This window comes from Xyrauchen texanus, chromosome 6 (genome assembly GCF_025860055.1).
Source record: "Xyrauchen texanus isolate HMW12.3.18 chromosome 6, RBS_HiC_50CHRs, whole genome shotgun sequence".
Lineage (NCBI taxonomy): Eukaryota > Metazoa > Chordata > Actinopteri > Cypriniformes > Catostomidae > Xyrauchen > Xyrauchen texanus.
Window position 1 is genome coordinate 42,004,080 of NC_068281.1, and position 16,986 is coordinate 42,021,065.

The 16,986-nt window shown below is 38.4% G+C and overlaps 2 protein-coding genes across 5 annotated transcripts in view; both read right to left on the reverse strand.

The window, feature by feature from the left end:
* Positions 1-16,986, reverse strand: part of LOC127644811 (gastrula zinc finger protein XlCGF7.1-like) — a 367,559-nt gene that overhangs the window by 17,597 nt on the left and 332,976 nt on the right. The gene's annotated exons all lie outside the window — the stretch shown is intronic.
* LOC127644827 (oocyte zinc finger protein XlCOF6-like) overlaps positions 4,647-16,986 on the reverse strand; it is a 30,537-nt gene continuing 18,197 nt past the window's right edge. The window contains exon 4 of the mRNA XM_052128231.1: positions 4,647-7,658. Coding sequence (XP_051984191.1) covers positions 6,625-7,658 — 1,034 coding nt within the window. The 3' untranslated portion in view covers positions 4,647-6,624. The remainder of the gene's footprint in view (positions 7,659-16,986) is intronic.

Consider the following 16,986-nt stretch of genomic DNA (forward strand, 5'->3'; position numbering starts at 1 on the left):
ACACCATTAGCTTGGAACTTCCTAGACAATCACATGTAAGCCATTGCTTTATAAGTCTGCTCAAAATCACATTGCTGTTTCGGTGTGCTAACACGGCAACCTCCACCACCCCACCATCACCAGTTGAGTCCCGTCCTGCACGGGGGTAGGCTCCTCGCTCCTGCCTCCTATCTCCATCAGGATATCACGGTTCCAAGTACAAATTCTTCGGACCGCTAGACGGGGCTTATGCCAAAGAGAGACATTACATTTCTGTTTTATATTCATCAAATAATTATCATCTTAAATTTCACTCAAGTCTGCGAGTCTTCAAGATAGAAATCATAATAATGCTTTAAAAGTATAATAATGTGCATAATCTGAAATAAACTAACCCTGAAACATAACCTACTCTGGAGCAGGTTATCTTAAGAGAGTAAGTTGCTATGGCTACTAACATACACTGAATGTTATAACAGTTTTTGAACTGAAGAAGGAAACCAAAAGGTTATTTGCTTAGTTTGAGTAAACTTAACCAACATGATGCTATTGCCTCACGCTATAGTCATATATAGGAGGCAATAGCATTCGAGAGCGGGATGTGAAGGAGCATATCACTGGTTTGACTCCCTGAATGAATACACCCCTTCACTGAACTAGATGGTCATGTCAGTCATGAACAAACTGCATGTACTGGTTAACTTGTTCACAGATTAATTCAATGAATCAGTCACCATGAATGATCTGCTGATCGAAAGGAGGAGTTGCATGTCGATCATTCAGTTCTTCAGTTATGGTCTTAAGCCGGCATATACCTGCATGGTGGACGAAGTTGAGCTACAATCACACTGTGTACAATCGTAATGTGCCAAGTAATGGTACCTTGTGCTGTCTTCGAATACCATGGGTGGCATTAGAGGGAGCGGTCTCTTCAGTTCCAGGAAACGGGTAACAGCGTTGCCATCATGACCCTCTCAAGCTGCCAGCCACGCATTCCAGACAGGGAAAGGTGTTCGTGCACCAGTCCTCCCTTCTCTGCACTGTGAGCCCCCGATCACAACGAGAACACCACGTTTACTTTCATTGATATCACACTTTATTTAACCATTTTGTGTTCATTTGTATTTAAAATAAATGACTTAATGATGCCGTGTACTGTCTGTCTTCGCTGACATAGATCGGTAAGGGGAAAAGTGATTAGTGAAATTGGCAAAAGGTGGATTTGAACCCAGATTGGCCACACAACTAATGAACTATCTTACCAATGTCAACACATCAGATCTTAGGCTGAGGAAGGTCGAATTAACATACTTATCACTCCATGTCTTTTCTTCAAACTTTATGTAATATTTGTAATAGTTTTGACAGGTTCCATTGGACTATTGGCATGCATATAGCCAGGCTGTGTGCCCAGTGCTATTTTTACACTTATTGCAAATAATTATTTGTCTAAACTAAAACCATGGTTTAGAGGGGGCTCCTGGTGGCCCTATGCAGCCGCACATGTCGCTTAATAGGCTGAGTGTATCTAACCAGAGACTATTTAGCAGAGACGGGCCACTTCTAGTTAAATGAATGTTTGAAATTGGAACATCCAGCAAAGAAGTTCAACTGCCCAATAGTTAACTTATGTAGAAAGGAAGTCCCACCTTACAGGTAAAAGAGCCAATCACCTTTAGATACAATCACCTTTAGATTCGCCTGTCAGTGAACTCATATAATTGTATAGTGCCTGTCAATATACAAGCCAGGAAAATGACTGAAACTGGCAAAAGTGATGACTGATGAAGACTGAAGTTCAACTGCGCAGAAACTTGCAGTAGCTCAATTATAACTGCACATGTAAATGTACAGAGTTATACAGCCTTAGTAGCAACCTGAAGTGTTATGAATGTGCTATCAATCGTCATATCAGATTTGATCAATTTCTTAATAAAACAGGCTCTCAAAAAGCACACTTAAACTTAAAATTTGCCATGGGTACTTGGGTGCGTACAATGTTGACTGTACATACTGTTGTATTTTATTTGTGCACTGTGCAGTCTTGTGTGTTGTTTCTCTGCTGTGTTTTCCCTTTCTCTCTTACAGTTTCAGCCTCTTATTTGAGACCAGCTACGGGTGATCACTTTGAAGGGAGAGCATGTATAAAAGCTGGGAAGATCAAAGAGGGAGATGCTTACCATCATAACAAGTTCTCGTCACGGGCATACTTGTTGCAAGCAATCAAAACTGGAGTGGTCATGGTCTCCTGCCCCAGATGTGATGGTTTTTGTGCTCATGTGTGTGTATTAGTTCCATAAACATATTTTTATGTTTGTTGTTTTAGCCTGGACCCCTCCTGAATTCTTTTTTCATTTATTGCATGGCAAAGTGAGTAAAAATCCAGCTTTAACTGACTAAGCTGTTGCACCGAGCGACCATCCCCCAAGAGACATCCTCAGGCCCACTACACAGACACATGGCGTGGTCTTTCGGGCACATCCAGCTGAGTTTTGCGAACAGTCAAATGATGACTATGTGCGATGGCGTTCTGTAATCTACCGTGACAGTGTGGCATGTGCCATGTTATGCTCCTTGCCAAAGAAGTGATAGAGCAAGAACCAGCATGTGAAATAAAAAAGGGTTCAACAGCCATTATTTTCTGGTCACCAAAAAGGTTGGTGGGCTGTAGCCAATTTTTGACTTGAGACACTTGAACCAGACACTCCGTTCAAGATGGTTGAAAATGAGACTGTCCATGTCCATCCTCTGATCAACCTAAAAGATGCTTACTTTCATGTGCAAATAGCCCCATGCCACAGACCATTTTTGAGATTCGCCTTCGAGAAGACTGCATACCAATTCAAGGTCCTACCCTACGGTTTGTCCATAGCTTTTCGCACATTATCAAAATGTGTTGATGCTGCACAAAGCAGTGGTGATGTACATACACCCGACTGTTCTGAGGATTTGGGAGATGTTCAGGAAGGCAGAGGTGGACCTGTTTGCCTCCCAGGAGACCACACATAGTCATCTGTTGTACTCCATGACTCAGGCTTGAAATTTAACTGCATCCCATTTCACTGGATCATCTTTGAAATGTTTCTAAACTTTGACTGGTGTCCGCCTGTGCAAAATACAATTGACTGGACATGATTTGGAAAGGCACACCCCTGTCTATAAAAGGTCTCATAGCGGAAAATGCATATCAGAACAAAAACAAAGCCATGAGGTTAAAGGAACTGCCTGAGCTCAGAGACAGAATTGTGTCGAGGCACAGATCAGGGGAAGGCTACAAAATATTTCGGTTGCATTGAAACTTCCCAAGAGCACAGTGGCCTCCATAATTCTTAAATGGAAAAGTTTGGAAAAATGGAGCAATCAGGGGAAAAGGGCCTTGGAAAGGGAGGTGACCAAGAACCCGATGGCCTCTCTGGTTGAGCTCCAGAGATCATGTGTGGAGATGGGAGAAACTTGCAGAAGGACAACCTTCACTGCAACACTCCACTGACCTGGGCATTACGGGCTATCAGTGCTAGACACATGAAAGCCTGCTTGGAATTTGCAACACCTAAAAGACTTGAAACAAACTCTGGTCTGATGAAACAATGATTGAACTGTTTGGCCTCAATTCCAAGTGACATTTCTGGAAGAAACCAGGCACCACTCATCACCTGCACAATATCATCCCAATGGTGAAGCATGGTGGGTGGTGATAGCATCATGGTGTGGGGGTGTTTTTCAGCGGCAGGGACTGGTCAGGATTGAAGAAAAGCTGAACACAGCAAAATACAGAGATATCCTTAATGACAACCTGGTTCAGGGCGCTCAGGACCTCAGACTGTGCCGAAGGTTCACCTTTGAACAGGACAATGACCCTAAGCACACAGCCAAGACAATGTGAGAGTGGCTTAGGGACAACTTGGTTAATGTCCTTGAGTGGCCCAGCCAGAGCCCGGACTTGAACCCAATGAATCATCTCTGGAGAGACCTGTCCTCCGATGGTCCCCATCCAACCTTGACAGAAATTAGCAGGATCTGCAGGGAAGAATGGCATAAAATCCCCAAATACAGGTGTGTAAAGTTTGTCGCATCACACCCAAAAAGACTTGAGGCTGTAACTGCTGCCAAAGGTGCTTGTTAAAGGTCTTAATACTTATGTAAATGTGATATGAGTTTTTTCTTTTTAATAATTTGCAAAGTTATCAAAAATATATGTGAAAAAAAATGAAGAGGCAGAGCATCAAGAGCAATCTGCCAATAAATTGGCATGACTTTGCGGGGTTTCAGCAATTCACACTCCTGGAAGGAGTTACTTGTATCATCAGTAACTGACACAGAGTCACGTTCCCTCCTTTTAGGGAACCAAGGTAAAAGTCATAACCAAGGCCCTTCATGTGGATTGATTGAGGATTTCTTCTCATTTGGTTTTGGATATATGTTTGTACATTTGTCACTTTTTATTAAAAAGCACTTGGGTTCTAAACCTTCTATAGAGGCCATCTGTACGTTACAAATGTTAACAGCATGGTGTTTCAGAATTGTGTGTCTATTATTATCCTTTCCTAATTGCATAAACAAAATTATAATTTTTATGAGGGAAAATATATGGGACAGCGTTGTGAGCATTTTATTGATGCAGTTGAAATGTGTAACATTAAGATCAGCATTTCCATTTAACAACACATGGTTTGGAGGAGAAAGGGTTTATTAACAGTAATGTATTAAAGATTACAAACTTCAAATGGTTTCTTATTATATGATTATGTTACAGATAGTTTATATGACAAAGTTGAATCTAGTATGCATGTGGAATACTACTTGAGAGTAAGTTAGGAAAAGAGACCATACAGTAGCTTTAGAAAAGCCACATAGAATAAAGAATCAAAGAGTCACCAAAACAGGAGACATTCAAGCTGATCAATCTGCAGACAATATTACCTCAACTGTACAAGGATCTCAGCTAAGAGACTTTAAAGCCTGCTGCTTGTTTGTGAGGGTTTGAACGCACAAATTGACATCACTGCGGCTGTCGCCTGGCCTCCGCAAAGCTTCGTTTCTTATGGTCGTGAATTCATTTTTTTGGGGTTGGGGGGGTTCCTACAATCCCATTAGATGAATTTTAGGGAAGGGGCTGGGCAGATGTGCCTGTGCTTTTGATAAGTAAACTGCAAATAATTCTTCCACAGTGAAAATATCTGTTGCATCTTCTTAGTTATTCTTGTTCAGGAAGACAACCTTATTTATCCACCATTTCGTACATTGAACAAAAAGGGTTAAACAATACACTAAAGTTTGGTCTCATTACTATATAACTGAATAGCACGTTTATTTTATACTGTGTAAAATATATATTTTTTTAAATAAATATTAATGTGTGTTTTAAAGAAACTGAAGTACATACAATTGTATTAAATGTAGGACTTATCTAGACTAGGCTATAAAATATAAAACACAAGTATGTTAACTGTTAACAAATAAAAGTGTTTGAGTTTAGCCACTGACAGACAATGTTAAAAGCCTACTACAGGTTCATCTGTCGTTTGGAGAAGAGTGCAACCGCGGTGCGCATCAAGTATGAATGCCTCGGGCTGCACGCGCAAGTCGCGCTACAGTGCCAGGCGAAACAAGACTTAAAGGAATTGTTCACCCAAAACTGAAACTTCTTAGCAATGCAAAGGTCCTTTCTAGTTAAGAAGCAGGGTAGTAAATTCCTTTTGTTCATTTTTATCCCTAAACACAATAGGAGAAACGTAAAGGTATTTCTTCACTTTTTCGTGCAAAATAAAGGCTTTAGAGTTTACTTATCAAAATGATTTATTAATCATATATACACTACTTAGAATGTTGAACCTGAATATGAACTTTGAACAATGCCTTTTTATGAGACAGTAGATACTAGGGATGGGGCCAAAGCCTGAATGCCTTATTCAGAAAGGCATGAATAATAACTTAAAAATGAATAACAAATGAATTTGAATAATAGAAAAATAATTTGATAGACTGAATATCCAAGAAGCACAAGGATAAAGCAATATTTCACATAAGGACTCACATGTATGCATTCATAATCAACCTGAGCACGATGTTGAATTCCTGACCTAAAATATGGAACATAACGCCCTGTACCATTGAGCAGCTGAAGACAATGCATAATGGATGAATGGGAAAGATTTAGCTTGCTAAGCATAACAAACTGTTGTCTTTAGTTCTTAAATGCTTAAGTGTTATTAGAAGAAATGATGATGTTACACAGTGGGAAACACTCGACTGTCCCAGCTTTATCCAAGCATGTTGCAATCATCTGAATAAAACAAATATTTAAAAATGTAATTCGAGATTAAAAATCAAATAATGTGTTTTTGTAGAGCTTGGAATATAGCATAGGGTGAAAAGAATTTACAAATCACTCCTTTTTATAAGCAATTTTTTTCTCTCTCTCTCTCTCAAGAACGGGTCTGTTGATGGATTGGTGATGTTTCAAGTAGTCTGCTCTGGTAAAGGTTTTACCATTCTTAGGGTACACAAGAGCTTCCACACTGATGTATGTTCTCTCTCCCCACAATGAACACAAATAGGGTATCCTATCTGCACATCATATCAGTCTCCAGCGTGAATGTGTAGGTGAGGTTTGTCTCTTGGCACACTCAAACGTTGGTATCACTTCTATCCAGAATGAACTTTCATATGCTTTTTTAGGCTAGCTTGAACTGTGTAACTTTTCCCACACTGATCACATGTAAAAGGCTTCTCTCCAGTGTGAGTTCTTATGTGATTATTAAGGTGTCCTTTACATGTGAAACTCTTTCCACACTGTAGACATGTAAAAGGTTTCTCTCCAGTGTGAGTTCTCATATGATCATTAAGGTGTCCTTTGTGTGTGAAACTCTTTCCACACTGAGTGCATGTGGAAGGCTTTTCTCCAGTGTGAACCCTTATGTGAGTCTGAAAGTTTCCTTTATGTGTGAAACTCTTTCCACACTCAGGGCACATGTAAGGCTTCTCTCCAGTGTGAACTCTCATGTGACGCTTCAGGTATGCTTTATCTTTGAAACTCTTTCCACAATGAGGACATGTGAAAGGCTTCTCTCCAGTGTGATTTTTTATGTGGGACTGAAGGATTACTTTACGAGTGAAACTCATCCCACACAGATGGCACGCAAAAGGCTTTTCTCCAGTGTGAATTCTCATGTGACACTTCAGGTTTTCTTTATTTGTATAACCCTTTCCGCACTGAGGGCAAGTGAAAGGGCTTTCTTCGGTGTGAATTCTTACGTGAATCTTAAGGTTTCCTTTATGTGAGAAACTCTTTCCGCAGTGGTGGCATGTGAAAGGCTTCTGTCCAGTATGAATTCTCATGTGTTCATTAAGGCTTCCTTTATGTGTGAAATTCTTTTCACACAAATGACATGTGAAAGGCCTCTCCCCAGTGTGGAATGCTATGTGTTTCTTAAGGTATCCTAAACGTGTGAAAGTCTTATCACACTGATGGCACATGAAAGGCCTCTCTTCAGTGTGAATTCTTAAGTGACTCTTAAGGTTTTCTTTTTGTGCAAAACTCTTTCCACACTCAGGGCATGTAAAAGGCTTCTCTCCAGTATGAATTCTTAGGTGATCATTAAGATGTCCTTTATGAATGAAACTCTTTCCACACTGATGGCACGAGAAAGGCCTATCGCCAGTGTGAATTCTTATGTGATCTCGAAGGTTTACTTTTTGGATGAAATGTTTTCCACACTCTGGGCAGGTGAAAGATTTTTTGGATCCTGTTCTTTCAGTTATATTTTGTGTGAAATCCATTTCAGACTGTGAGGAACAAAAAGATGTTTCTCCAGTTTCAAAATCATCAAGTGTCTGAAACTGATGTTTCTCCTCCTCTTCATTCAGTTCTTGACTTTCCTCTTTCACTTGCATCAGGGCTAAAATGAACAGATTGATTAGTTACATAAAGTAATTTTATGTTATCTTTAATTTGCTAAAGGTTAACTTTCATTTTAATGCCATTCAAATGGAAAGACTACCGAAGCGATAAATATATACAGTGCATTCAGACGCCTTATTTTTTCACATTTTGTTGTGTTACAGCCTTGTGCTATAATGCTTTAAATATTCACATCAGTCTACACTGCATACCCCACAATGACAAAGCAAAAAACCAGATTTTTATAATTATTTTATAATTTTTAAGTACTCAGACTCTTAACTCAGGACTTAGTTGAAGCACCTTTGGCAGCTATTACAGCCTCAAGTCTTTTCTCTGTATGATACGACAAGCTTTGCACACATGGAATTGGGGATTTTCTGCTATTCTTCTCTGCAGAGTCTATCAAGCTCGGTCAGGTTGGATGGAGTCTGTCAGTGGACAGCCATTTTCAGGTCTCTTCAGATATGTTCAATTGGGTTCAAGTCTGGGCTCTGGCTGGGCCACTCAAGGACATTCACAGAGTTCTCCCTAAGCCACTCTTGCGTTGTCTTGGCTATGTGCTTAGGGTCACTATCTTGTTGGAAGGAGAACCTTCAGTCCAGTCTGAGGTTCTGACTGCTCTGGACATCCATCCATCTTCGACTGCTTATCCGGATCCAGGTCACGGTGGCAGCAGACTAAGCAAAGTAGTCCATACGTTCTTTTCCCTGGCCACATCCTCCAGCTCATCCTGGAATATCCTGAGGCGTTCCCAGGCCAGCCGAGAGATATAATCCCTACAGCATGTTTCTGGGTCTTCCCCTGGGCCTCCTCCCAGTTGGACATGCCAGAAACACCTCCACAGGTCGGAGTCCAGGAGTCATCCTAATCAGATGCCCAAACCACCTCAACTGGCTCCTTCCAAACCGGAGGACCGACTCTCGGATGTCAGAGCTTCACACCTTATCCCTTAGGGTGAGCCCTGACACCCTGAGAAGAAAGCTCATTTCGGCTGCTTGTATTCGCAATCTTATTTTTTCGGTCACTACCCAAATCTCACCGACTGGTAAATTGTGAGCTTTGCCTTCAGGCTCAGCTCCTTCTTCACCACCATGGTCTGGTACAGCAACCACATTACTGCAGACGCTGCACAGATCCACCTGTCGATCTCACGTTCACTTTCCCTCACTCGTGAATCCTGACGCTGGAAAACACCCCCCACAGCATGATGCTACCACCCCCATGCTTCACCTTTGGGATGGTATTGCACTGGTAATGAGCGGTACCTGGTTTCCTCCGGACATAATGCTTGGAATTGAGGCCAAACTGACCACAGAACCTTGTTTCTCAAAGTTCGAGAGTCCTTTAGGTGCTTTATTGCAAATTCCAAGCAGGCTTTCATGTGTCTTGCACTGGGGATTGGCTTCCGTCTGGACACTCTGCCATAAGTGGAGTGTTGCAGTAAAGGTTGTCCTACTGCAAGTTTCTCCCATCTCCACACATGATCTCTGGAGCTAAACCAGAGTGACAATTGTGTTCTTTGTCACCTCTCTTTCCAAGGCCCTTCTCCCCCGATTGCTCAATCTGGCTAGACAGCCAGCTCCAGGAAGAGTCCAGGTCGTTCCAAAATACTTCCATTAAAGAATTATGGAGGCCACTGTGCTCTTGGGAACCTTCAATGCATCCAAAACATTTTTGCAGCCTTCCACAGATCTGTGCCTTGAAACAATCCTGTCTCTGAGCTTTGCAGGCAGTTCCTTTGACCTCATGCATTTTCAGCTATCAGACCTTATATAGACAGGTGTGTGCCTTTCTAAATCATGCCCAATCAACTGAATTTGACACAGGTGGACAATAAACATGTAGAAACCTCTCAAAGATGATCCAGAGAAATGGGATGCACCTGAGCTAAATTTCAAGTGTCATAGCAAAGGGTCTTATGTCAATGTGATATTTCAGTTTTTTCTTTTTAATAAATTTGCAAAGATATAAAAAAGCTGCGTTGTCATTATGGGGTATGGAGTGCAGATTGATGAGAAATAAATAATTTAAAGCATTTTAACATAAGGCTGAAACAAATGGAAAAAAATTAAGGGGTCTGAATACTTTATATATATATATATATATATTAGCGCTATCAGGATATGAAATTAACTTTTAATCTCCCACCCAAATTTACAAGGCACTTTGATTTTTCATTATATGTGTATATATATATATATATATATATATATATATATATATATATATATATATATATATATATATACACATACAGTGAGGAAAATAAGTATTTGAACACCCTGCTATTTTGCAAGTTCTCCCACTTCGAAATCATGGAGGGGTCTGAAATTGTCATCGTAGGTGCATGTCCACTGTGAGAGACATAATCTAAAAAAAAATCCAGAAATCACAATGTATGATTTTTTTAACTATTTATTTGTATGATACAGCTGCAAATAAGTATTTGAACACCTGTCTATCAGCTAGAATTCTGACCCTCAAAGACCTGTTAGTCTGCCTTTAAAATGTCCACCTCCACTCCATTTATTATCCTAAATTAGATGCACCTGTTTGAGGTCATTAGCTGCATAAAGACACCTGTCCACCCCATACAATCAGTAAGAATCCAACTACTAACATGGCCAAGACCAAAGAGCTGTCCAAAGACACTAGAGACAAAATTGTACACCTCCACAAGGCTGGAAAGGGCTACGGGGAAATTGCCAAGCAGCTTGGTGAAAAAAGGTCCACTGTTGGAGCAATCATTAGAAAATGGAAGAAGCTAAACATGACTGTCAATCTCCCTCGGACTGGGGCTCCATGCAAGATCTCACCTCGTGGGGTCTCAATGATCCTAAGAAAGGTGAGAAATCAGCCCAGAACTACACGGGAGGAGCTGGTCAATGACCTGAAAAGAGCTGGGACCACCGTTTCCAAGGTTACTGTTGGTAATACACTAAGACGTCATGGTTTGAAATCATGCATGGCACGGAAGGTTCCCCTGCTTAAACCAGCACATGTCAAGGCCCGTCTTAAGTTTGCCAATGACCATTTGGATGATCCAGAGGAGTCATGGGAGAAAGTCATGTGGTCAGATGAGACCAAAATAGAACTTTTTGGTCATAATTCCACTAACCGTGTTTGGAGGAAGAAGAATGATGAGTACCATCCCAAGAACACCATCCCTACTGTGAAGCATGGGGGTGGTAGCGTCATGCTTTGGGGGTGTTTTTCTGCACATGGGACAGGGCGACTGCACTGTATTAAGGAGAGGATGACCGGGGCCATGTATTGCGAGATTTTGGGGAACAACCTCCTTCCCTCAGTTAGAGCATTGAAGATGGGTCGAGGCTTGGTCTTCCAACATGACAATGACCCGAAGCACACAGCCAGGATAACCAAGGAGTGGCTCTGTAAGAAGCATATCAAGGTCCTGCCGTGGCCTAGCCAGTCTCCAGACCTAAACCCAATAGAGAATCTTTGGAGGGAGCTCAAACTCCGTGTTTCTCAGTGACAGCCCAGAAACCTGACTGATCTAGAGAAGATCTGTGTGGAGGAGTGGGCCAAAATCCCTCCTGCAGTGTGTGCAAACCTGGTGAAAAACTACAGGAAACGTTTGACCTCTGTAATTGCAAACAAAGGCTACTGTACCAAATATTAACATTGATTTTCTCAGGTGTTCAAATACTTATTTGCAGCTGTATCATACAAATAAATAGTTAAAAAATCATACATTGTGATTTCTGGATTTTTTTTTTAGATTATGTCTCTCACAGTGGACATGCACCTCACGATGACAATTTCAGACCCTCCATGATTTCTAAGTGGGAGAACTTGCAAAATAGCAGGGTGTTCAAATACTTATTTTCCTCACTGTATATATACACACATATATACACACACACATATATATATACATATATATACACACATATATATATATACATATATACACACATATATATATATACATATATACACACATATATATATATATATATACACACATATATATACATATATATACACATATATACATATATATACACATATATACACATATATATATATATATATATATACATATATATATATACACATATATATACATATATATATACACATATACATATACACATATATATATACACATATACATATACACATATATATATATACACATATATACATACATATATACATACATATATATATATACATACATACACACACACACTTTGGGAGTAACAGAATACTTATAACATTTCATACAGAGCTGATTATTTGACTTTTCTGCAATTATTGCAACAATTAATCATTAGCTCTTAGCCGATTATTCAGCTTGTGCCCAGCCTTAAAAAGTTGTATTAAACATGCTTACTAACAGTAAAGAGGACACAAGAATCTTTGAAACATACCTCTAAATGACATTCACTGAATTAAATTGAAAAAAACAAAACACTTTTCATTAAGTTTAATTCAGTAAAGAAATTCACTGCAAAAAATCCAATTGTTATCAAGCGTTTCTGTCTTGTTTTCCATTTAAAATTGTCTAAAAAACCTTAAAACAAGATACATTTACTTGAGAAGCAACATATAAGATATTTAGACTTGCTTTAAGAGAATGTATCTTAAATAAGTGTATTTTGTATACAAGTGTATTTTTTCACTTTGTTATACTTCTGTGAGTGCAGTAAAGACCAAATATACTTCTGTTGTATTATACATGCAGAAGAATTGAAACGATATGACTTGAATCCAGGATTTTCAACCTTTGCAATCCTGGAATTCTTCACAGTCATAAATCAAATGGCCCAGTCATCCTATTTGGTCAGAAAGGCCCCTCCGCAGCCTGACCTCCTGATCTTCCACACAGAGTTAAAGCAGACTTCTCTTTGAAAAGCTTCCAAAAGACCATCAGATTTGCATGACTTGAATACAAAGACATTTCATTTTAAACCAGGAACATTTTACACAAAGGCACAACACTATACCGATTTAGCCCTCTAGAATGTACAGAATGCATTTAAATCCACGATTTATACAAGACCTAGTCTTGCTAGGTAATTCTGAAATTGCTTGGAACTGTGGTAACTTGTATAACTGACAAATTAATGATTATAGCCTGATATACCTCTTTAAAATGTGTGTAATGTTTCATCCATGTTGTATAACCCATGAATTAACCAGTAGTATTTTGTAAACAGGGATTTTCATGTTTTGTTACCTACATGTATAACATCCATAAAAAATCTTATTTTTTAGTATGTAAGCATTTGTTTTGGTACATAGAGAAAGCTGATGACAACGAATATCATGTCTCTTGTACCATTTGCAAGATGTAAAGTACATGATTAAATATGCATTATTTTTGAGCAGGAAAATAGTGAGAATCTCTAACAAAGGACCATAAATCGACTGTCAGAAAGTAAAGGACCATAAATCGACAGCCCAGTCGACCATGTGACTCTGAAAAGTCACTTCTAATTGGCGCAGGACACCTTTGGGGATGCAGCCAATTTCAGTTAAAATATTTCCAAACAGGAAGAACACGCTCTCTTCTTCTCTTCCTTCTCAGCTCTTTTGTCGCCATCTCTCGTCCGGCCTCTCCTGACATCTCAGACTTTGCTCTGACTCTTCCCTCGTGGTATTCTCGGGATCTCGTCGGAACCGCATCCATGCCAAGTGAGGTCCAAGGGAGCTCGGGACTCGATGTCCTGAGAAAAACTCATCACTCTCTATGGCCTTGCTTCAAAATGATCATTCATACAGACAATAACTTCGATCATACAGATATCAAAACATCGATGGAACGAACTTTTGACCAAGAACCAAGCAACACAAAGAACGCAAGGAAACACCACAAAGACACGCAAGTAACATTATTGTGCTCAAAGTGCTGATGTATTAATTATATAATTTGGGTAATCCGATAGCAAATCGATGTAGACTCAAAGAAGGATAAATGGTTCTTAAGGTATTGTCAACAGACTCCGTAAAGTACATTTTCATTGTACTGATCACTCTTTTCACCAACCTGTCTTATATATATATATATATATATATATATATATATATATATATATATATATATATATATATATGTGTTAGATTAGATTTATGTTTAGAATAGTAATAAAAGTGTGTCTTTGTTCAAAGACGACGTGACTGCGGTATATTTTGATAAATATCTCATTCCGGTTTCTGAAAGATTTCGCTTCAAAGCTGTACCTAAATACGTATGATATTATTTTCAAAAAGCCATGAGAATAATAACACTCCAATAAGTTAGTTAATTATAATTCACTTATTAAAGCTAATTCCTTACAGTAGAAATTATGAGTGGATACAACGAGACTTTGTATTACGATTTCAATGGTGGAGAATCTATTAAGACAAATAATCTAGTTATTTGTTATTTATCTAATTTATAATGGTTGTCGAACGCGACTAATTCCGTTATACATTTCATTACAATAAGTACAGTTTAATTTAGTTCATAGCTCATATATTTCAAGACCCTAAATTTCTCTTCTAAATTTAGCATACCAAATATCCTTACATATAATGGTGGAGAATGTGTGCAAAGTATCCTACATGTAATGGTGTGAGAATGCGGGCATTTTAACTGATCCCGTCCACATCCCTAAATTATATATGTAATACCCAACATATAATGGTGGTGAATGCGTGCAAAGTAGCCTACATATAATGGCACGTGGAATGCAGGGATTTTAACTGATCCCGTCCACATCCCTAAATTATATATGAAATACCCTACACCCTTCTATTCAAGATCTGTTCTCGTAAAAGTCAGTCTAAATATCTTATATGCTTCTTCTCAGGTGAATGCATCTTTTTTAAAGGATTTTTAGATATTTGTATTTTTTTATATTAAACTTTCTCAGATAACAATTCTTTCTTCTACAGTATAGCTGCTAAAGAAAATGTACGTTGTTTTAAAGGAGTTTTAGATATTTATATAGAAAACAAAAACTTATTTTGTTGCAGTGTATAATGGGGTGAAGACTACCTTTTTGTTCACCTTGATCCATCTTTATCTCACAAAAAAAAAAAGAACTCACTCTTCTTAATAAAGCTGCATATTTCCAATCAACCAGGTGCAAAAGTTTCAATCTCTCCCCCTTAGATCGGAACAATTGCAAAACTCATAGAAGAGGCGCTGACCGCACAGAGAAATGACACTTTCGGAGCTTGTAGTAATTTACATCTGTATTATTTGAACTTTAAAATAGTAAAAACGCATTAAACAGAACTGCATTTAAGATGTAACGCCAGGGTGTTTCCTTTAAAGATGCCCGACACGCAAGATTTGCTTCAGTGGAAGCTCCAGCTCCTCTTATTCCACAACGAGTGTGCTTCTGTATTTACTTATTTTGTATTTTTGAATCAAAAAAAATTTGGAAAGTTTAGTGCATATTTAGTGACTATTCGACAACAGAAGTTTTTGTCGACAGTTGTTAATTTTTTTTTATTGTCGACGTTGACGATAAAGTTCGACTAATTGTTTCTGTCCTAGTTACATAATCAGTAAGGCTGCACGATTTGGACAAAAAGTCATATTATTTCGATTATTTTGAAAAATATTGCGATTGCGATTTGAACTGCGATTATGATGGTAATGTTTTCCACATGTTCAACTGCAAAAAGGCTGCTGGGGTTTTCACATTTGAGCCTTCTTATAAAGAACCAAACTGAGACCTTTTTTCAGTTCAACCACAAACAAATAAATATATAAACAGTGAAACAAAGTCTTCTTCATATCCAAGTGTTACCATCCACCATGTACCTGTTTTTGTCCATTTTGTGACAGTCTCAGCCCACTAATCATCATCATCATTAGTTTTTGAAACTTGAATATTAGGGATGCTCCAATCAGGATTTTAAAATCTGATCTCCAATTTTCATCTCATCAATCGATGCTGATCATTTAACTTTTATCAGCAGCTCTGTCAAAACTGGTTATATGTAAGCTTTCTGCTCAATGTCACTGTTAACTAAATTTCCCTGTTGGTAAAACCATAATTGTTGCCTAGTTTTTGCTGTCAAAAATAATGTTGGTTGGTTGATAACAAAATATAAATGGTACTCTTTATTCTAGGCCTTAAAAACTAGTAGGCTTATACAAACTATTCTTTACTGTTTATGAGATAGTCCTAAAGAATGAGGCTTAATGTCAAACTGAAGTTGAACTGATAACCCATTTGTGTAATTCAATTTAAAGTGAAAATTTTGCATAGTTTGTCACCATTTCATGTACTTATTTTTATTCATTATTTTATTATATTTAATTTAGCAATGTATTACATTATAGTAACTAAATATTTGATATAGATTTATTATATGTTCCTTCCTTTTATTGGATGTGGGTAATATTAGTTCCGCTTTCACTTGTTTCCACGGGGAGTGTAATAAGTGTGACTCTCTCGTGAGGGAAACAAATGACAGGAGAATAAAGAGATGTTTCTGGACTCTACAGATGTTACTGTTATTAATCATTTAATACAGATGTTTGAAATATACCTCATCTTGTATTCCACGTTATTATTGTGTTATCTGTGCCTTGCGGAGACTGAGATGCTGCTATCGCAGATAATAATAAAAAATGCTTCATGCAGGACGCGCCAGTTTAGTGTAAATAAAGTGTATAGAGCACATTAATTATTTAATCAATTAAATCGCAGCCCTTTGCAATTTAATAATCACAGCCTTAGCAAATTTAATAATCGCAAAAGGTTCGATTTCACCAGCCCATCGCAAAAAATACAAAGCCTGGGGCAAAATTAAATAAAAAAAAAAATACAAAAATGTAATTTGAGTGCCCAATACATCACACATAAATCTATGAACCCTAAACCAAAATTCTTGGATCTTAACACATCACCAAAAAACATGGGTTGTGTCCCCATCTTCGAATTGGCATCCCCAACAGGTGGGTTAGTCTTTAAGACCAAGCATATACAATCTAGAGGTGGTCCAATAGAATCAATGTAAAACCTTAAATTGCATAAGGCACACCTTGCATCTCTAGATTCTAGATAGAATTTTAGCCCACACTCCCTCTTCCAATACCAAGTTTAAATCTTTCTCCCATCTTGTCT